Source organism: Macaca fascicularis, chromosome 11 (assembly GCF_037993035.2).
Source record: "Macaca fascicularis isolate 582-1 chromosome 11, T2T-MFA8v1.1".
Taxonomy (NCBI): Eukaryota; Metazoa; Chordata; class Mammalia; order Primates; family Cercopithecidae; genus Macaca; species Macaca fascicularis.
Genome location: NC_088385.1, coordinates 17,297,458 through 17,320,060, shown reverse-complemented (window position 1 = coordinate 17,320,060; position 22,603 = coordinate 17,297,458). Strand labels below are relative to the sequence as shown.

The 22,603-nt window shown below is 38.9% G+C and overlaps 1 protein-coding gene across 1 annotated transcript in view; it reads left to right on the top strand.

The window, feature by feature from the left end:
• Positions 1 to 22,603, top strand: part of PLBD1 (phospholipase B domain containing 1) — a 67,697-nt gene that overhangs the window by 39,004 nt on the left and 6,090 nt on the right. The window contains exons 7-8 of the mRNA XM_045364784.3: positions 20,161 to 20,361; positions 20,472 to 20,612. Of these exons, the coding sequence (XP_045220719.2) occupies positions 20,161 to 20,361; positions 20,472 to 20,612 (342 nt within the window). The remainder of the gene's footprint in view (positions 1 to 20,160; positions 20,362 to 20,471; positions 20,613 to 22,603) is intronic.

The window sequence follows — 22,603 nt, the reverse complement described above, 5'->3', positions numbered from 1 at the left end:
GCACTGATTGGACAATAGACAAAACAGAGTACGTTTCTCTGCCCACCATCCTAAATCTTCAATGATAAATCATCATACTTCACATGTACCTATGAATTTTTAAATATATGTTTTTAATCAAATTGTTTGTATAGGCAGGGGTCCTGTTAAACAAACAAAAACACTTGCCTGAGGCACTGGATACCCCAAAAAAAGTGACTTTGAATAGCCTTGTTCTAGAAGTTTCTGTCCCTAACAAGAAGGGTTTTGAATACATGGTCTGTTTTGCCTAGCAACTGCTGAGGCTAAGTAAGGAAGGTAAAAGCCCTGCACCAGCCCTCCCCATATATGTACTTATTTTGGCAATACAAATCAATAATCAATGAGGTAAGACAAAGAGATAAATCACTAGAAGATGATGGCACTGAAATGGCAGCCAATACAATGTGTGAAGACCTCAGCACAAAGATCTGATAGTTTTAACCAATTCAGAGAAAATTCACTTGTCAACAACATTGAGTCTTCCAATCCACTAATATAATCTATTTGTTTATTTAGGTCTTTAATTTGAGTCATATCATGTAGTTTTCAGTATTTAGGTCTTACATACCTTTAAGTAAGTTAAATCCTAAGTTATGTTTGATGCTCCTGTAATCAAGATTTTATTTAATTCTTTTTTCAGTTGCTTGTTCTCATGCATATTTATTGATTACCCATTGCTACATAACAAATTGCTCCAAAAATTAGTGGCTAAAAACAATAATGATTTAGTTACTCATGGTTTCTGTGGATCAGGAATTTAGATAGGACACAGTGAGTATAATCTGTCTCTCCTATGACTGGGGCCTCAGCTGGAAGACTCAAAGACTGAAGGGCTGAAATCTCTGATAGCTTAACTGAGACTGGAGTATGGGCTTCCAAAGCGACTTACTAACATAGCCGACAGGGTGGTGCTGGCAATTGGTTCCTCTTCACTTGGGCCTTTCCTCAGAACTGCTTGTGTGTCCTTCATGGCAAGACCCCTGGCTTCCTCCAGACCAAGCCATCCAAAAGAAGAAGGGAGAAATAGTAATGCCTATTGTGACCTCACCTCAGACGTCAACACTCACTTCCACCAGGTTCTATTAATTAGAAGCAAGGTATTATGACCAGCCCACATTCAAGGAAAGGGAATTAGAATCCACCTTTTAAAGAGAAGGGTGCCAAATAATTTGTGGAAATTTGAAAACTACCACAATATAGTATGACTTTTTTTGTACATTATTATCCTGAGATCTTTTTAAATTCACATATCACTTCTAATAGCTTTTTTATAGATTCTTTAGGATGTTCTATATATACAATCATGTCATCTCTAAATAAAGACAGTCTGACTTCTCCCATCCCTTGTATGCCTTTGTATTTTTGTATGATTGTGCTGGAGAAGACCTCCAGAATAATGGAGACCGTAAGTGGTGAGCATGGAAATCCTTGCCCAATTCCTGACCTGGGGTGAAAAGTATTGTCTTTCACCATTAAGTATGATGTTAACTGCAGATTTTTTGTAGATGCCCTTTGTAATATTAAGGAAGGTCCCTGCTCTTCCTACTTTATTTAATATTTTTATCAATATTAAATAAATGTTGCATTTTTCTGAATTCTTTCTCAGCAACTGTTGAAAGGATCATACGATTTTTTTTCCTTTATTAATATGATGAGTTATATTGATTGATTTTCAGATGTTAAACCACTTGAAATTCCTGGGTTAATCCTCACTTAGTCATGATGTGTTATTCTTTGTATTTATTTTTAGTTCAATTTACTAACATGTGTTAATGATTTTTTTCATTTACATTCATCAGACATATTAGTTTGTAGTTTACTTTTCTTATGATGGTTTTGGTTTTAGGATAAGCTTATCCTCATATCCTAAATTTGGAATTATTTCTTTCTCCTAAATTTTTTAAGAGCATGTATAGGATTGGGATTATTTTGTTCTATTTATTTATTTATTTATTTATTTATTTATTTATTTTTAAAGACAGGGTCTCACTCTGTCACCCAGGCTGGAGTACAGTGGTGTGAACATAGCTCACTGCAGCCTCAAACTCTTAGGCTCAAGTGATCCTCCTGCCTTGGTTTCCCAAAATGCTGAGACTACAGGTGTGAGCCACTATGCCAAGCCCATTTTCTTCTTTAAGTGTTTAATAGAATTCACAAGTGAAGCTATCTAGGCATGAAGGTTTTTATTAGTTGAAAAGTTATTAATTGTAAATTTAATTTCTTTCACTGCTACAGGACTATTTCAGTTTTCTAACTCATCTTGAGTTAGTTTTAAAAATGTGTCTTTCAGGGAATTTATCCCTTCTTTCTAAGTTATTCTAAGTTTATTGATATGAAGCTATTTATAATATTTTTCTTAACCTCTTAATGTCTGTAGGATCTGTAAAGTCCCCATTATCATTCATGATATTGTCCATTTTTCTTCTTTATTAAGATAAAATTTCCATTTTTATCTTTATTTTCTTTCTTCTACTTACTTTGCATTTAATTTGTAATTTTTTCTAGCTTCTTAATGCAGAAAACTAGATAACTGATTTTCATCTTTCTTTCTATCTTAAGCAAAAAAAATGATAAATTTTCCAATAAGCACTATTTTTGGTGCATCTGACAAATTTTGATATATTTTGTGTTCATTTTTATTCCATTTGGAATATTTTTTAATTTCTCACATGATTTATTTAATCCATAGCTTATTTGAAAGTGTATTGTTTAATTTCCAAAAATTTACAGATTTTTCAGATCTTTGTCACTGTTTTCCAATTTTCTATGGAAATTTATTTCCATAGAAATAATCATAAATTAATTGGAAATAAATTTCCATTTTCTAATTTATTCTGAGATTAGAGAGCATATTTGGTATGATTTCAAATTTTTTTAACTTTATTGAGACCTGTGTTATGGCTCAGCATGAGTCTATCTCAATGAACGCTTCATATGCAGTAGAAAATAATGTAAATTCTAGTATTTCTGAGTGTAGTGTTCTGTAAATGTCAGTCAGTGCAAGTTAATTGATAGTGTAATTCAAATCATCTATTTTCTTAACTTTCTATTTGTTAATCATTTACTACAAAATAAATATTTATACCTCCACTGTAATTGTTAATTTGTCTATTTCTCATTTTCTTATCTTTGTTCTCTAATCCCATGGCAGATTATATTTCTCATTTCATTTCTGGTAGTTTTGCTTTATGCATTTTGATACTCTATCATTTAACACATACATTCATAAGTATAGTATATTCCTACTATATGGACCCTTTTATCATTATGAAATGTCTTTTTTTGTCTCTAGGACAACTCCTTGTCTTAATGTCTATATTGCCTTATATTAATATAACCACTCCAGCTTTTTTATGTTTACTGTTTTCATACCAGCAATTTTATTTACACAGCAAGAACATACAGGTATCTGTTATAAATGTCAGAGATCATCTCTACATTTCAGATCTTGACTCAGTTTAAGGGCCAACAAAGGAAGGTTTTTCTCTTTGCATTAAGTTTCTTGCCTTTTTTTTTCTTGTAAAAAGTGTGAGTACTAGCAGGTTCATTACCATAGCATGTCTTTAATTTCCAATTTGAAATCTGATGTGCTGGAGAAAAGTGCATCATAAGTTTTTGTTTTTGTTGTTTTTCCCCTTACAAATTCAAAAGACTAGAATAATGGTAGTCATCTGGAAAAAGTAAATTATACTTTTGAAACTGATGGCTATACTTTTGAAACTGATGCTTAATGACAGCAGTGATTTTTAAGTGTGGTAACAAACGTTTTGGGAGCATGTATCCTCTGTCAAGGTGGTACTAGTAACAGATTCAAAGTAGTACCATATCGTATCAGACTGATGTGGGGTGTTTTATGTTTGAGATCAGCTGGTGAGCCTGTTGTTCCTTCATAAATTGGTGCCGTAAGCTAAAGTTAACATATTCATATTTTTTCCTACCAATAGTCCTTCACAAATAACTGGTCATAAACTAAAAAAAAACAATATCTGCAATATAAATGTGTTGTCTATTAGAGATGGAGCTAGATGTCTTAAGGACTTCTAAGTATATCTTAAAATTTATAACATAGTAGTTCATACTAAGAATCATCTGGAGAATTTTAACGAAATACGTGTATGTTCTAAACCTCATCACTACCCCATAAATGCAGCTTAAGTCTGTAAGTCTGAAGGAGTATGTGTATCCGGGTGTTTTTCTTTTTTCTTTTTCTTTTTTTTTTTTTTTTTTTTGAGACGGAGTTTCGCTCTTGTTGCCAAGGCTGGAGTGCAATGGCGCGATCTTAGCTCACCGCAACTTCCACCTCCCGGGTTCAAGCAATTCTCCCGCCTCACCCTCCCGAATAGCTGGGATTACAGGCATGCGCCACCACGCCTGGCCAATTTTGTATTTTTAGTAGAGATGGTGTTTCTCCATGTTGGTCAAGGCTGGTCTCCAACTCCCGACCTCAGGTGATCTGCCTGCCTGGGCCTCCCAAAGTGCTGGGATTACAGGCGTGAGCCACCATGCCCGGCCTTGGGTATTTTTCTTTCAACTCCTCCAGTACTTTCATACTATTCTGATATATTTTGTTGGTATGAAGCTATGAAGCAAAAGTAGCTACTACCAATGCATACATACAGTATATTGGTTTTAAGTTCCACCTCAAAGTGAATCTTAGAGCCTAGTGTAAGTGTTCCACTTTAGAGATGTACTTTAATTACTACTGTGCAAATTAAGGGAAATTTACGTCATCATTTGATTTTCTAAAACCTAAAAGGAACTGGCCATCATTATGAAGTCTTTCTAGATAATCAAGGGTAGATGGCTGGGTTTTTTTCTTTTTTTCTTTCTTTTTTTTTTTTTTTTTTGAGACGGAGTCTCGCTCTGTCGCCCAGGCTGGAGTGCAGTGGTGTGATCTTGGCTCACTGCAAGCTCCGCCTCCCGGGTTCACGTCATTCTCCTGCCTCAGCCTCCCGAGTAGCTGGGACTACAGGCCCCCGCCACCACGCCCGGCTAATTTTTTGTATTTTTAGTAGAGACGGGATTTCATCATGTTAACCAGGATGGTCTCGATCTCCTGACCTCGTGATCTGCCCGCCTGATGGCTGTTTTTAATGTGGCAATTAATGTAGGCATTCCTGCTTTCAGGTTCAAATGTGAATCAAAGCATATTTTAATTTGCTAGCACAAATGGAATGTCTTTACTTTCAAACTATTTGTGGTTTTGCGTTTGCTGTATGTCTTTTGTAGACAGATAATTAGTACATTTTGCTTTCTTTTCTATCAAGTTTGAGTCTCTTACTTTTGATGGAAGTGTTTGGTCCATTTACATTTACTGTAAATATTTATATATTTAGATTTAAGTCTGCCATTTCACTATTTAGTTCATTTCATCTCTATTTTGTTTCTCTGTTCCTCCTTTCCTGTCTTCTTTTGTGTTAAACATTTTAACAAAGATTTTCTAACAAAATAGTCTATATTTTAATACTCCAGTTGGCTTTCTAGCTATATTTATTGGCATTTTTAAAATTGTTGTCCCTGGGGCTTGTGATATGCATCTTTAACTCATCACAATTTACGTAAAGTTAATAAGCAATTATGTCTACTAAAAAGTATATAGGAACTTAAAATGGTAATTATCCCATTTAGTGCCTTCCATCCTTTATGCTATTGTTGTCATATATATGCTACATCTATGTATGTTAGTGTTAAGATTTTTTACTTAAAAACTTACTGTCTTTTAAAAAATTAAAACAAGAAGTGAGTGTGTGTGTGTGTGTGTGTGTGTGTGTGTTGAGAAGTAAGCTGTTAATTATATTATTTTCTGCTCAAATTTTTTTCTGCATTTAGATTTTTGGTGACTTCAGCTTTCTGGCGGGCTAACTCTGGTCTTCTTTGTGGTTATTTTAAGTTTGTTGTGCTGATAGGAACTGTAAATTAATGTTTTTCATTAAAGGTGGAGCTTTTTCACCACTTATAGCTTCACATATTTTTTCCTCTTTTCTCTGTCTTCTCCCTCTGGGACTCCAGTCAATTATTCATCAGATGCTAAACATTTTTGCACAAGTCTCTGGGGCTTTGTAAATTTTATGTAGTTTTTATTTTTTTCTCTCTGTTTTTCAGATTGGATGATTCCCATTAATCTTCTATCTTCAGGTTTTCTTTGTTTTATTTTTTCTTTTTTAATTTTATTTATTTATTTTGAGATGGAGTTTCACTCTTGTTGCCCAGGATGGAGTGCAGTGACGTGATAGTTCACTGCAACCTCCACCTCCCAGGTTCAAGTGATTCTCCTGCCTCAGCCTCCCAAGTAGCTGGGATAACAGGCATGCGCCACCATGCCTGGCTGATCTTGTATTTTTAGTAGAGACAAAGTTTCACCATGTTGGCCAGGCTGGTTTCCAACTCCTGACCTCAGGTGATCCACCTGTCTTGGCCTCCCAAAGTGCTGGGATTACAGGCGTGAGCCACCGCGCCCAGCCACAATCTTCAAGTTTTCTATTTCCTTCTTCTGCCATCTCAAATTTACTGTTGAAGTATACAGTGAATTTTTCATTTCATTTACTGTACTTTTCAGGTCTAGAATTTCAATTTTGTTCTTTTTTTAACTTCTAATTTTATGTTGAGATTCCCTCTCTGGTAAATCTTAATACTATATTTTCCTGTTTTGTCTTTTTCCACTAAACCCAATATCAAGGCCTACTTGGAAACAGTTTCCAGTGACTTAAGTGTGGGGTCATATTTTCCTTTTTCTTTGGAGGTGACAAATATAGCAAATACCACGACTTGATCATTACACAATGTATATATATATATTTAGTATATTCTTCACCACAAACATTTATCAATTTCTTATGGTAAGAACATTCAAAATCCTCTTTTATAGTTATTTTGAAATATGTAATACAATATTGTTAACTATAGTGCCTGGTAATTTTTGGTTGAAATCTGGACTTGAAAAATAGCACACCATAGTGTCTCTGAATTTGTATTTTTGAGAATTACGTTTTATTTTATTTTTAATTGACATATAATTGTACATATTTATAGGATACAGTGTGATGTTTTGATGCATGTATACATTGTGTAGTGAACAAATCATGGTATTTAGAATATTCATCACTTCAAACATTTATCACTTTCTAATGGTAAGGACATTCAAAAATCTCTTTTAGTTATTTGAAATATATAATATAATATTGTTAAGTATAGTAAGCCTACTGTGCAATAGAATACCAGAACTTTTTCCTTCTATCTAACTGTAATTTTGTACCTGTTGATTAAACCCTTCCCACCTTGCCTACCCTCCCCAGCTGCTGGTAAGCATTGTCCTACTCTACACTTGTATGAGATCGGCTTTTATAGATTCCACATCTGAGTGAGATTGTGCAGTATTTGTCTTTCTGTGCCTGGCTTATTTCATTTAACAAAATGCCCTCAGAGCTCATCCACATTGCCACCTATGACCTAATTCGATTCTTTTTATGGCTGAATAGTATTCCATTATACATATATGTATCACATTTTCTTTATCCAGTCATCTGTTGACAGACATATAGGTTGATTCCATATCTTGACTATTGTGAATAGTGCTGCAATAAGCATGAGAGTGTAGATATCTCTTTAATATACTTATTTCATTTCCTTTGGATAAATACCCAGCAAGGGGTCTAGTTTCACTCCTCTCCATGTAGATATCCAGTTTTCTGAGCACCATTTATCAAAAAGAATTTTTTCCAATGTGTGTTCTTAGTTTCTTTGCCAAAAATCAATTTGCTGTAAGTGTGTGAATTTATTTCTGTATTTTTTATTCTGTCCCATTAGTATATATGTCTATTTTTATGCCAGTACTATGCTGTTTTGGTTATTATAACTTTGTAGTATATTTTGAAGCCAGGTAGTGTGATGTTTCCAGTTTTGTTTTTTTTTGCTCAAGATTGCTTTGACTCTTTGGGGTCTTTTGAGGTTCCATACAAATTTAAAGATTTTTTTTCTCTTTTTATGAAGAATGTCATTGGTATTTTGATAGAGCTTGCACTGAATCTGTATATTGCTTTGATTAGTATGGACATTTTAAAAAGTATTCCTCAAATCCTTAAACATGGAATATCTTTCCATTTGTATCCTCTTCATTTCTTTTGTCAACATTTTATAGTTTTCATCATAAAGATCTTTCACCTCCTTAGTTAAGTGTTTGTTTTTGTAGCTATAGTAAATGGAATTGCTTTATTTTTTTTCTGATTGTCTGCTATTGTCATAAAGAAATGTTATAGATTTTCATATATTTATTTTGTATCCTGCAACTGTACTCAATTTACTTATTAGTTCTAATAGTATTTTGGTGAAGTTTTCAGGGTTTTCCCTATATATAAGATTATGTCATTTGGAATCAGGGACAGTTTGATTTCTGCCTTTTCAATTTGGATGCCCTTTTTATCTTTCTCTTGCCTTATTGCTTTGGCTAGGACCTCCAGTATTATGTTAAATAAAAGTGGTGCATTTGTGTCTTGTTCCAGATCTTAGAGGAAAAGCTTTCAACTTTTCCCCATTCAGTATGATGCTAGCTGTGAATTTGTTATATATGGGCTTTACTGTGTTGAGTTATCTTTCTTGTATATCTATTTTGTTGAGAGTGTTTATCATGAGGGGATGTTGAATTTTTTAAAATGTCTTTTCTAGATCAGTAGATTCAACATCCCTTCAGGGGTTTGTTCTTAATTCTGTTAATGTGATGTATTATTATGTTTATTGATTTGCATATATTGAACCATCCTTGCATCCCTGGAACGAATCCCATTTATTATAGTGAGTGACTTTTTTTAATGTGCTATTGAATTCAGTTTTTAAATATTTTTTTGAGGAGTTTTGTATCTATATTTATTAGGGATATTGGCCCATAGATTTCTTTCTTTGTTGTGTCCTTGTCAGGTTTTGGAATCAGGGTGATGCTGGTCTCATAGAAAGATATTGGAAGTATTCCCTCCTCTTCATGTCTTTTGAATAGTCTTCAAAGGATAGGTATTAGTTCTTCTTTAATGTTTTGTAAAACTCATCAGTGAGGCCATTGGGTCCTCAGCTTTTCTTTTGTGGAAGACTTTTTATTACTAATTCAATCTCATTACTTGTTATTGGTCGGTTCAAATTTTCTATTTCTTCATGATTCAATTTTGGTAAGTTTTATGTGCCCAGGAATTTATTCATTTCTTCTAAGTTTTCACATTTGTTGACATAGAGTTCTCCATATCACTCTCAAAACTTAGGAAGTTTCTGCTATTATTTTGTTAAGCTTTCTGTGCCCTTCTCCATCTCTTCTCCCTCTCAAGTTTCTTTTTTTTTTTTTTTTTTTTTGAGATGGAGTCTGGCTCTGTCGCCCAAGCTGGAGTGCAGTGGCACAGTAGCGCAATCTCGGCTCACTGCAAGCTCCACCTCCCGGGTTCATGCCATTCTCCTGCCTCAGCCTCCCCAGTAGCTGGGACTATAGGCACCCACCACTGTGCCTGGCTAATTTTTGGTATTTTTAGTAGAGATGGGGTTTCACTGTATTAGCCAGGATGGTCTTGATCTCCTGACCTCGTGATCCGCCCACCTCAGCCTCCCAAAGTGCTGGGATTACAGGCGTGAGCCACCGCGCCCAGCCTCAAGTTTCTATAGTGTGAAAATGTGTTTACTGAAAGGTGTCTCATAGGTCTCATAGGCTTTCTTCATTCTTCAAATGAAGAGCTGTCTTCAGTTCAGAAATTCTTTATTCTGCTTGGTGTAGTCTGCTGTTGGAAGTTTCTATTATATTTTGTCTTTCATTCATTAAAGTCTTCAGCTCCAAGAGATTTTTTTAAATGATATCTCTGTTGAATTTTTTATTCATATCATGAATTGCTTTTCTGATTTTATCAAATTGCCTATCTATATTCTCTTGAATCTCACTGATTTTCCTTAAGATCATATTTAAAATGTTTTTTATGCAATTAGTAAATTGCCATTTCTTTAGTTATTGGAGAGTTATTGTGTTTTTTTGGTGGTGTCATATTTTCTTGCTTTTTCATATTTCTTGTGTCCCTGCATTGATGTCTGGGCATCTGATAGAATGGATGCCTCTTCCAGTTTTATAGAGTTGTTATCATAAGGAAAGATTTTTGCCTGCAGATCTGTCCAAAGGTGTCAGTTGTGTAGGGTGCATTGGCTTTGGTTCCAGGTGGATGCAGGAGTGTAGTCACCATGCAGTTTTTTGAGCTGTAGTCAATGTTAGCAATTTCTATGGATGCCTCAGTGGCATCCTAGCCTGCAGGAGTTTGTATGGCAGCTCTGTCAAGTCATATGCATGGCCTTTCTGCTGGTGGCAGGGGTGCCAGGTTGTTTCATGCACCATGGGTGCACAAGGCCTACTCCAATAGGATTAGACACAGTCTCTCCTCTGGGGGCAGGAGTGCCAGGCTGTTATACACAAGTACATAGGGACTGCTCCTTCAGGGTAAGGTGTGGCCTCCCTGCTGGGTAGGATCATCTGTTCCTTGGGGGTCAGGACAGCACATGGGCTCAGGCACAAAGGTTATGGCTGTTTCACTGGGCCTATGCTCTGAGTAATTGAGGTTGAGGTGCTGCAGCCACAGGGATGGGGAAGATGGAGAGCCTCCTAGGCAGCATGGATAGGAACAGATAGGCAGCATGGATAGGTGGATAGGAAACAGTAGCTGCTCGACTGGTGAGTGGTGTGCTACTGTTTAGAAGCACAGTGTACTTGCAGCAGAGCCTCAGGATGGGGAGAAACAAACAGTGGTTACTGGTCCTCCAGAGCACAGTGCACTGCAGTAGTGGCGCCGGTCTCAAGATGGTGCTGTGCCTCAGCAGCTTAGATCACAGAGGAGAAGATGGCACAGTGGGCTCATTCTTTATAATACAGCCATGTGAATGCCAGGCAGCTCCCTAGAATGGGTTCACGGCTTGTGAAAACTGCAGAATTCTCAAGCAGCAAAGACTAGGTGTTTGCAGTGGAGATTGCTGGGAGTTCTCCTGCTCACCTTTTCTCCATAGGGAGACTGCCTCCTGGTTTCATACCAATCCTGACTGGGAAGACGGAGTGGCAAAGGCAGAACGTTTCACTCTTTTTTTTATGCAGCCATCCCAAGTCTCCATGCTCCACTGGGTCTCTGCAACTCCCTTATTGTACTCCTTTGGAACACTTTAGTGTTCTCCTTTGGGTACTCTAGTCAAAATATAGTTGTTTATTCATCATTTTGGTTCTTTTTTTTGTAGGGAAATGAATGTTAGACACCTCTAGTCAGACATCTTGCTGAAGTCACTTGTTTTACTTTTTGTTTTTAACAGGTAATTATTTTGCTTGCATTCAAACGTCAATGTATGTCACCTGCATGGTGTGCAGCAACGAATGTCCTTCCTCAGTGTTGCTTACTTCCAGCTGCTGCTTCAACCTGGTCCTCTGGAGGTTGCTCCTGCATCTGTGTAATTTAGCAGCCAGTGAAAGATGTTGGCAGCTCATATTCGTATTATAGAGCTAACTCTCTTTGTGATTTCCTTGATCCTCAGGTTTCCCCTATATTCGGATTTGGTTTTCCAGTTCTTACCTTTGTCCTCTGACAGCTTGAGGAATTTGAGCTGCATATGAGTTGGGAACCGTGGCAATATTAAGTTGCAGCAAACTCACCTATCTCACTTCTAGAGCAATTCTGTCTTACAAGGGAAAACCTTCTCATTTCTTTGTATTTTTACCCTGGGCTCCCTGGCGTTTCCCACGTTCATGCACAGTTAGTGGTCAGTCAGGGAACTGGACAGAGTTCATATTCAGATTTTGAATCTCTGCTCTTGTAGTTCTCTTGCTCCCAAAATTTTCCTCTTAAATTCTCAGCTGTTCTGCAACACTAGACTTTGGCCTCGCCATTTCAAGCCAGAATGACTGTAGTTTTCCATAGCTAAAGTTGGGTATGGGCTATATATTAGTTTGCTAAGGCTGCCATGACAAAGACTGGGTGGCTTAAACAACCAGAAATTAATTATTCTCCCAGTTTTAGAGGCTAAGAGTCCGAGATCAAGATATTGACAGGTTTGGTTTATCTCTTTGACTTACAGATGGCCACCCTCTCACTGTGTTCTCACACGGCCTTTTCTCTGTGCGTGCATATACCTGACATCACTTCCTGTTTTTTTCTTATTTATGTTTTTATTTTTTTATTTTTTGAGATGGAGTCTCACTCTGTCACCCAGGCTGGAGTGCAGTGGCATGATCCCAGCTCACTGCAACCTCCGCCTCCCAGGTTCAGGTGATTCTCCGGCCTCAGCCTCCCAAGTAGCTGGAACTACAGGCGTGTGCCACTACACCTGGCTAATTTTTTGTAAAGATGGGGTTTCACCGTTAGCCAGGATGGTCTTGATCTCCTTACCTCGTGATCCACCTGCCTTGGCCTCCCAAAGTGCTGGGATTACAGGCGTGAGCCACTGCGCCCGGCCCACTTCCTCTTCTTATAAGGACACAGGTCATGTTGAATTAGAGTTTGCCCATAAGACCTCAGTTGACCTTAATTACCTTTTTAATGCTCTGTATCCAAATATAGTCTATTTTCAGGTACTGGGGGTTAAGACTTCAACATATGAATTTCGAGGAAACAGAATTCAGTTCATATCAGGGGTTTAGGAATACATGCAGGCAAGGAAGCCTCATACTCCAGCTTAACCAATGCTGTACTAACGTTCTGTTTCTCCCTGCCTTTGGTCATTCCTAGTACCTTCAGATCATTGCTTTAAATAATTTGATACAGTTTTATAATGATTATTTGTGGGAAAATCACTCAATTTTATCATGCTGCTATTATTGGAATACTCACCCTTGATACCACCTTTTTATTTATTTATTTATTTATTTATTTATTTATTTTGGCCAGGTAATACATAATACCACAGCGCTTCTCATATTAACAAAGAGTAGCACAAGAGCTCCTTTTAGATGGTTTTACTAACCTTCAGGACGAGTAAGTCATCTCTCCTTTGAGCTTCCTAGGTACCCTGTGCATAATTTCTTCAGAGCCCATATTCTGTATTCATGCCTGTGTCCCTGGAGGAGCACAGAGCCTTGCATATTATAATCATTGAATAAATATTTATGGAAGGAAGTAGAAAAGAAGGAAGAAAGAAGGATTAGAGGAAAATCAGAAAGGAAGGAGATAGATGATGTCCGCTTTGATGTGGACATGGTAGGAACTGTAGGAAAGAAAGATGGGCAATAAAACAAGGAGGAGGTGGGGACTGCCTAAGAGATCACACTTCCTATTGTAACTTGCTTTCTATTCATCCTGCCCTCCCTTTCATACCCTGGATTTGAGAACAGGAGTCTAAGATGTTCAGGAATTGTAAACAAGGGACTTCAGATGCAAAACCTACGTGTTCAGCACAGGACTTGTTACTTGAAGAGAATCCTTTGTAGTAACCAGATGATAAATAACATGAATGGGACCTGACTAGTTTTATGGGAATGAGGCAGAATTTAAATTTTAAATAAATTACTATAAGCTTGTGTTCAACTTGTTATTAAATAGAAAGGAAAACAAAAAACCTGAATATGTGTTTAGCCCCTACCATGTACCCAGCTCTGTCCCTGACACTATGCTAAACATTTTGTTTTTGTTTGTTTGTGGGGTTTTGCTTTCTCAGACAGGGTCTCACTCGGTCACCCAGGATGGAGTGCAGTGGTGTGATCTCGGCTCACTGCAACTTCTGCCTCCCAGGTTCAAGCGATTCTCATGCCTCAGCTCCCGAGTAGCTGGGATTACAGGCGTGTGTGACCACGCCTGGCTAATTTTTGTATTTTTAGTAGAGACATGGTTTCAACATGTTGGCCAGGCTGGTCTCAAACTCCTGGCCTCAAGTGATCCACCTGCCGCAGCCACCCAAAGTGCCGGAATTACAGGCATGAGCCAGGGTGCCGGACCAACATTTTATTTTTATTATGTCATTTAATGTTCATAAAAACCTAACAAGAAGGGTATTTTTAAAATCAGCTGTCCACCATTAATTTCTAGCACTGTATTTTCTTAACAAGCATACAAAACATCAAACTTCTCTTTAGACAAAGTGCAGTTCTTTGACATACTTTACACAAAACAGTCTGAGTCTGTAGCACGTTAATGCAGTGAAGAGGCAAATTATACTGATTTTTACAAATTCTACCTTCCATAAAAAACCTCAAGGAGGGTATTTTGTCTGCATTTTTAAAATAAACAGTTAAATAGTCGGCGAAGTTAAATAGTCAAACAGGTCAAGGTCACATAATTCAGTGGTTGAGGACTGAGTGCAAAGGCAATCTATCCAACTATAAATATTCATTTCTTTTTTTTTTTTTTTTTTTTTTTTAGAAATGATTCAGATTTAAATTAAATGGCTAAAACTATAAGAGCCAGCTGGGTGTGGTGGCTCACACCTGTAATCCCAGCACTTTTTAAGAGGCCCAGGCAGGAGGATTGCTTGAGCCCAGGAGTTTGAGACCAGGCTGTGCAACATAGCAAGACCCCTGTCTCTACAAAAAAATTTAAAAATGTAGCCAGGTGTGGTGGTGGATGCCTGCAGCCCCAGCTACTCAGGAGGCCAGGTGGTTTGAAGCTGCCCTGAGACTTGATCCCGCCACTGCATCCAGCCTGAGCGACAGAGCATGACCTGTCTCAAAACAAAAACACAAACAAAAAACGAAAAGAGCAGTGAACTCAAAGGATTTCCTGCCATGCCTGGTGGGTGGAGCTTCTGTGTGGGAACAAAAGATGGAACCTATTTAAAGTACTTTTTTTTTGAGACGGAGTCTCACTCAGTCGCCCATGCTGGAGTGTAATGGCGCCATCTCAGCTCACTGCAACCTCTGCCTCCCAGGTTCAAGCGATTCTTGTGTCTCAGCCTCCCGAGTAGCTGGGACTACAGGCGTATGCCACCACGCCCTGCTAATTTTTGTATTTTTAGTAGAGACAGGGTTTTGCCATGCTGGCCAGGCTGATCTTGAACTCCTGACCTCAGGCGATCCGCCCTCCACGGCCTGCCAAAGTACTGGGATTACAGGCATAAACCACCTTGCCTGGCCTCAAAGGACTTTTAATTGAGGATCCCAGTAATGATGATCCCCATAAGGCGGAGGCTTCAAGCTTAATGATCTATAAGTGAGGCTTTCTGGGATGCACTTAGTGTGTTTCCCCAAACATGGTGTGTTCCTACTTTTCACTATATACAGGTATGCTATCGCCTCCCCCATACACGTATACATACTTCTTAAACTTAGATGTTCCCCAGTTTTTCCTGTGGAGCTTGCTAAAAATGCAGTGTTATCCATAGAAATTCCTGTTTCATTGATCTGGGCTGGGGCATTTGTAACAAGCACCCTAGACCATCCCAGCATACTGAATCCATAGTCCATCCTGTATGTGAGACTATGGCAGCCCTTGTGGTCTAAGCGGCAAAATTTTTGCTTAGCCCTTTTTGTTGTCGTTGTTGCTGTTGTTTGTTTTTTGTTGTTGTTGTTGTTTTGAGACGGAGTTTCGCTGTTGTTGCCCCGGCTAGAGTGCAATGGCGCGATCTCGGCTCACTGCAACCTCCGCCTCCCAGGTTCAAGCGACTCACTGCCTCCGCCTCTTGAGTAGCTGGGATTACAGGCACGCGCCACCATGCCCGGCTAATTTTTGTATTTTTAGTAGAGATGGGGTTTCACCCTGTTGGTCAGGCTGGTCTCAAATTCCTGGCCTCGTGATCCACCCGCCTCAGCCTCCCAAAGTGCTGGGATTACAGGCGTGAGCCACTGTGCCTGGCCTTGTTTTTGATTTTTGAGACGGAGTCTGTTGCCCAGGCTGGAGTGCAGCGGCCAGTTCAACCTCCACCTCCTGGGTTCACGCAATTCTCGTGCCTCAGCCTCCCAAGTAGTTGGGACTACAGGCATGTGCCACCACCGCCGGCTAATTTGTGTGTGTGTGTGTGTGTATTTTTAGTAGAGATGGGGTTTCCCCATGTTGGTCAGGCTGATCTTGAACTCCTGACCTCAAATGATCCACCACCCACCTCGATCTCCCAAAGCGCTGGGATTACAGGCGTGAGCCAGCTTAGCCTCTTTAAATATTAAGTGCATGTACTTGAAAGTAGGTACAAATGAAGATAAAAGAATAGGCTCCAGGAAAATTTCAGTCAAGTCTCCATAATCTATAAAATTGCCTATTTAATAAATATATGTTGTAAACATTTTTAATGTTCTATAATTACTTTTATTAATGTCATGTTACCTCTTTAATCGAGGTACTTTGCTTATAAAGCTGAAGCATATAAATACAATCTATATTTGGTACAGACCAAAATTCATGTCCTTTGCTTTTAAAAGGTAGAACTAAGAAAAGAAAAGAAATAGCAGAATTCCGGCACGTATTCTAAAGAATCATAAATGGATCTTGCAGCACTTAATTTCTGGGTTTTTTTTTTTTTTTTTCAGTACCTTTCTTTGATTTTTTGTCTCCTCATTGGCACCATCCCAGGACACTGATATCTTCTGCCAGATCAGACCTGTCTGGATCATCTTCCCCACGTAACTCAGGATGCTTCCTCCCTTCTACCTTTCCAGAAATCCCACCTTATTTTTCATACTTTTCTTGACTAACTGGTCATAAGATGATTTCCTTCAACTCCACCCTGTCTCAACATGCAACTCCCCATGAGTCAACCATCATAATTGTTTCTAATGTGTTTGTTCCATGGTGTGTGTTGAGTAACCGTTGTTGCCATTTGCCTGACTACATAGTGGTTACTGTTTATTTCTGTAATTCAGTGTTTTTTTTTTCTTAAGTCTTGAAATATGATTTATTAACTGAAAGAATTTCTTTTTATTTCTTAATTAAATTCAGTGAGAAGCTTACCATGAAATATTATTCTTAGGCTGGCATTCATAAAACACTGGAGTGTTTCATTTTCTCCTGATCTCAATCTGCCTTCCAAAGCTACCAATGACAGATGAGAGCAAGATCATAATTTTAGTTAGATGTGGTGGCTCGTACCTGTAATCCCAGCACTTTGGGAGGCCAAGGCAGGAGGATCCCTTGAACTCAAGAGTTTGAGACCAGCTGGGCAACATAGGGAGACCCTGTCTCAAAAAAAAAAAAAAAAAAAAAAAAAAAAATTTAAAAGATTATAATTGTATATAGTCAAAAAAATGTGCTTTTTTTTAAAAGGTAATGTATCAGAACTTTGTCTCATCTCTGGGCCTTTTCTTTATCATCTTAAACTCTAAACTATAGAATTAGCCTCCTCGACTATAGTTTTTGCAGGCCAGTCATTTTCTTTGCTCTAGAATTCTAGATAGCCTATATATTTCCATCTTCCTGTCTCTTTCATAAAGAATCTTGCCTTTAAAGGAAAGATGACTCCTTAAAACATTAGTACTTGTAATATTCAATCACCTACATATATTAAAGAACGCCTGCCCTCTTGTGTCCAGAGAGACTGCTACAGTAAGGAGTGAATTAGCAAAATTGTCATTCCAGAAATACAGCATTCTACCCTACAGGGATTTTCTACCAGGGAGCTTTCTCAAGGCTGCCAGGTATGGTTGTACAGTTTGAGCACTGAAAAATGATCCCAGCCCAAGAGATGAATGAAATCCATTTTACACTCTGCCAAGCCATATATCCTTGCCCAGGTCACGTCTTTCTAGAGAGGTGACCATTAAAATTTCATTCAAGGGCACCTTTAAGCCTTGTACCACTTGGAGTGTGCAACTTTCTCTAATTTACACAAACCTCTCTATAGCTTAACGGCAGCCTTGTAGAGGCTCATTAAGGGTTAGTTGGACAGTCCTCTCATCGTGTAACTTTCCTACTCAAGGAATTTCAAGAAACTAAAATCAGATTGTTAGAGCTGAGTGACATCACTTAGTCCCAGGTTATCAGAGGAAAGAAATAAGGAACAGAGAGGCAAAATGAGAATTGTCAAATTCATTAGAGGCAAGCAGGGAACTAAAATTAGGCCCTCTGACTCCCAATCCATGCTCTTACCTCCGGCTTCAAGTGACCCCTTTCTTTGACCCCACCTTACTTATTCCAAACTAGGCTAGAATAGATGTGCAATAGCATGCATAGGGTGGTGGGGTGATTTGAGGTGGTATGTGGACAAATATTTTTTGCACGTTAGTAGAAATGTATTTGTTTCAATGTATTTCTTTGGGAAAAAACAAAAACATTTAAGTCCATAGTTTCTTAGACATTATGGTATGTGACAAGGGTAAGTATTTTAAGTTTGAAAAGAGAGTTAATTTGAAGAAAGATATTAAGTAGTGCATATGTTAATAGCTTGATTTAGCCATTGACAATGTATATACATATATCAGAATGTCATTTTGTATACCAAAATATATGCAATATTTACTTGTCAGATATCAAAATATCATTTTGTATAACATAAATTTATATAATTTTTACTTGTCAAAAAATAAAAATATTAACTAAATGATAGTTTAGATCTCAGATATGGCAAAAATGATAAAAGTGGTAAAAAATAATGATAGAAATTTGAGACTATCTCAGTCCATTCTGACTACTATGACAAAACACCTCAGACTAGGTAATTTATAAACTATAGAAATTTTATAGCTGGGCGTGGTGGCTCAAGCCTGTAATCCCAGCACTTTGGGAGGCCGAGACGGGCGGATCACGAGGTCAGGAGATCGAGACCATCCTGGCTAACACGGTGAAACCCCGTCTCTACTGAAAAATACAAAAAAAAAAAAAAAAAAAAAAACTAGCCGGGTGAGGTGGCGGGCACCTGTAGTCCCAGCTACTCGGGAGGCTGAGGCAGGAGAATGGTGTAAACCTGGGAGGCGGAGCTTGCAGTGAGCTGAGATCCGGCCACTGCACTCCAGCCTGGGCGACAGAGCGAGACTCCGTCTCAGAAAAAAAAAAAGAAAAAAAAAAAAAAAGAAATTTTATTGCTCACAGTTCTGGAGGCTGAGAAGCCCAAGATGAAGGGACTGGAAGACTCAGTGTCTAATGAGGGTCTGTTTCTCATAGACAGTGCCTTCTCTCTGTGACCTCACATAGTGGAAGGGGCTAGCTAGTTCTCTCTGGACTATTTTGTAAGGGCATTAATCCCCTTCGGCAGGATGCACCAAAGGAACTTATCACTCTGGCCCCTTCTAACTCTACCATTGGGGTCCTTTTCTGACTCTTCTTTAACACTGACAGTTGTTCCATTACTGTTACTGATGACAATATATCCTCTCTTTTTATTACAGCTGCGTCTGATATTCTGTCCTTTCCATACTCATCCCAGTGTAAACGACAAAATAGGTCTTCAGAAAAGACTGTGGCTTCACTGATTTTCCTGTGTTGCCTCTAACATTTATAAAAAAGCATTGACGAAGAGTGTCAATGACCGAGTTTCAAAACCATCTTTTCTTTTCTAAATGTAGATGTTTTTCCATGTATAAAAATTACATAGACTTAGCCACGTGTGGTGGCCCACACAAGGCGGGTGAATCACTTGAGGTCAGGAGTTTGAGACCAGCCTGGCCAACATGGTGAAACCCGGTCTCTACTAAAAATACAAAAATCAACCAGGCATGGTGGTGCACACCTGTAATCCCAGCTATCCGGAGGCTGAGGCACAAGAATCGCTTGAACCCAGGAGGTGAGGTTGCAGTGAGCTGAGATCATGCCACCACACTTCAGCCTGGGTGACAGAGTCAGACTGTGTCTCAAAAAAAAAAAAAAAAAAAGTAGACTTATACAAAATTTGAAAAATATGGGAAAGTAGAAGAGAAGAAAAAAAGGCATTTATATCCTACTAATGAACGCTGCTAATCCCCTCCCTAATTAAAAGTTCTCCTGCGAAATCCTAGCAAGTTGGGATCTACATCTGTTTATCATTCTGGAAACTTGCAATGTTCTGGATTTAACATTTTTTAAATTTCAAATCATAAAATAAATTTTCAATGGAGAATCCAGGGGTGGAGGTCTATTGGCACCTCTGTAAGCGGCAGTTGGGTGACTACCACAGAGGTGAGCCAGAGCTGGGGGAGGCAACTGCAGGTCAAGGATAGTCATAACTGACACGCCTTGCAAAATGCATGTGTATGTAAAGCTCTTTGCTAATAATGATGGTTCACTGTTCCATATATACATAGGCTGATGTGTATATTTGTCTTTTCTGCAGGGTTTTTGGAGTCTCTGGATGACTTTTACATTCTTAGCAGTGGATTGATACTGCTGCAGACCACAAACAGTGTGTATAATAAAACCCTGCTAAAGCAGATAATACCCGAGTCTCTCCTGGCATGGCAAAGAGTCCGTGTGGCCAATATGATGGCAGATAGTGGCAAGAGGTGGGCAGACATCTTTTCAAAATACAACTCTGGTAAGTGACCCTGCAGAATAACTGTTAGGCACAGACATATATTTCAATTTGGGCTTGTTAACCAGTAAAGTCATACCTATGTCCCGTCTTCACGTCTGCTGATATTTCAGGCACCTATAACAATCAATACATGGTTCTGGACCTGAAGAAGGTAAAGCTGAACCACAGCCTTGACAAAGGCACTCTGTACATTGTGGAGCAAATTCCTACATATGTAGAATATTCCGAACAAACTGATGTTCTACGGAGAGGTACTTTCTTCATGTCCTAAGTCTGAAAACCTGACGAGTATGTGTGAGTTCATATATGGTAGGGGAATGCACGATGTGTGAATGTGTGGTGGGGGAGGGCATGGGGGGGAAGACAGGATGGGGATGCCACTGCCAGTTACACTGGGGGAGAATGACCAGGTTTAGCACAACAGGTAAACCTACGTCGCAGACTCTTGCAGGACAATGTGCAGATTGGGACGCAAATCAGGCATTCATGGCCCTGTGATTCCTCATGGTTCTAATATTACCTTTTCTCCTGTATTCCTGGTTAAAGCTTTAAGTTCAATTCAGCAAATATTTATGGAGTGCCACTGTGGCCCAGGGACCAGAAAAGCAAGGATGCAGAGTCCCTGACCTCGAAGGACTCAGGAGTCTAGTAGGGAAGCAAAGTGCTCAAAGCAGCTGCAGGAGCTCAGGATGGGAAGAGCTGTCATCAGGTCTGGTGTCCCTAGGCCGGTGGTGAACATAAAGAGAATGTGGCTGTTAGTGGGTGGGGTCAGAGAAGGCACTTCTGGTGGGCAAGAAGGAGTCCAGTCATTTGAAGCCAGGAGGCTCACTGCCTTCATTCAAATCTCAGTTCCTTAAAATCTCAGGCAAATCATTGGATCTCTCCAAGCCTCACTTTCCTCATCTATAAAACTGAATCGTGATATAGGTCCACAACCAGGTATTTGTAATTTTAAAATTCTAAAACTGTAAAACCACAAATTATTATTTTGTTTCTTGTGTTTTGTTTTGATTTGGTAGCTGGCTCACTTGGTAGCAAGATATGACCTGATCTGAACTCATTTGGCAGCAAAACTGCCAGAAGGAAACTTTTAGTTGTTTTTAATTTTAATTTTAATTTTTCTTCAGATGGAGTGTTGCTCTGTCACCCAGGCTGGAGTGCAGTGGTGCAATCTCGGCTCACTGCAACCTCTGCCTTTCGGGTTCAAGCGATTCTCCTATCTCAGCCTTCTGAGTAGCTGGGACTACAGGCACGTGCCACCACACCCGGCTAAGTTTTTACGTGTTTTTAGTAGAGACAGGGTTTCACCATGTTGACCAGGTTGGTCTTGAACTCCTGACCTCAGGTGATCCATCTGCTTCGGTCTTCCAAATTGCTGTGCCCAGCCTGTTTTTTTAAATTGTCTTTATTTCTTCTTAGAGACCCCATGTATACATTAGGCTACAGAAATATCAACATCTTTGATTATGAGGTGTTTCCCAAAGAGACTGTAATGTCACATAATCCACGCACTCCATGGTTGTTCTAAAGTCTGAAAAATCCTAAATTCTGAGACTCATCTGGCTCCCAAGAACTTCCTCTACAATTTCACAGGACGGTCATGAGAATCAATTAAGATAAGTAGATAGATTGAGAGAAAATGTTAGCCTTAAAAATCCTATTGGGCAGTTCAGCCTTTATGTTTTAGAAATTGGGAGTTCCTGACAAGGGAGAGTAGACTGGGTGGGAAGAAAGGAGACTAGTTAGGAGAAGGAAGAGTAGACTGGGTGGGAAGAAAGGAGACTAGTTAGGAGAAGGAAGAGTAGACTGGGTGGGAAGAAAGGAGACTAGTTAGGAGAAGGAAGAGTAGACTGGGTGGGAAGAAAGGAGACTAGTTAGGAGAAGGAAGAGTAGACTGGGTGGGAAGAAAGGAGACTAGTTAGGAGAAGGAAGAGTAGACTGGGTGGGAAGAAAGGAGACTAGTTAGGAGAAGGAAGAGTAGACTGGGTGGGAAGAAAATAGACTAGTTAGGAGACTATTGCAACAGATCAGCTGGCAGATGAATAGAGACAGAACAGAGATAAAGTTTTGACCCTAGGGATCAGGACCTGGTCCTCCGTTTTCCAGGTCCCCAAATTGACTTTGTAATGATGCCTAGAGTGGGCCTCATCAGTGGAGAATGGTTCACACCAACTAAATGCACTAAGACTTATGCATAACACCAATTTTTAAGGTGGGAATTTTCATTGCCAAGCAGTTCATA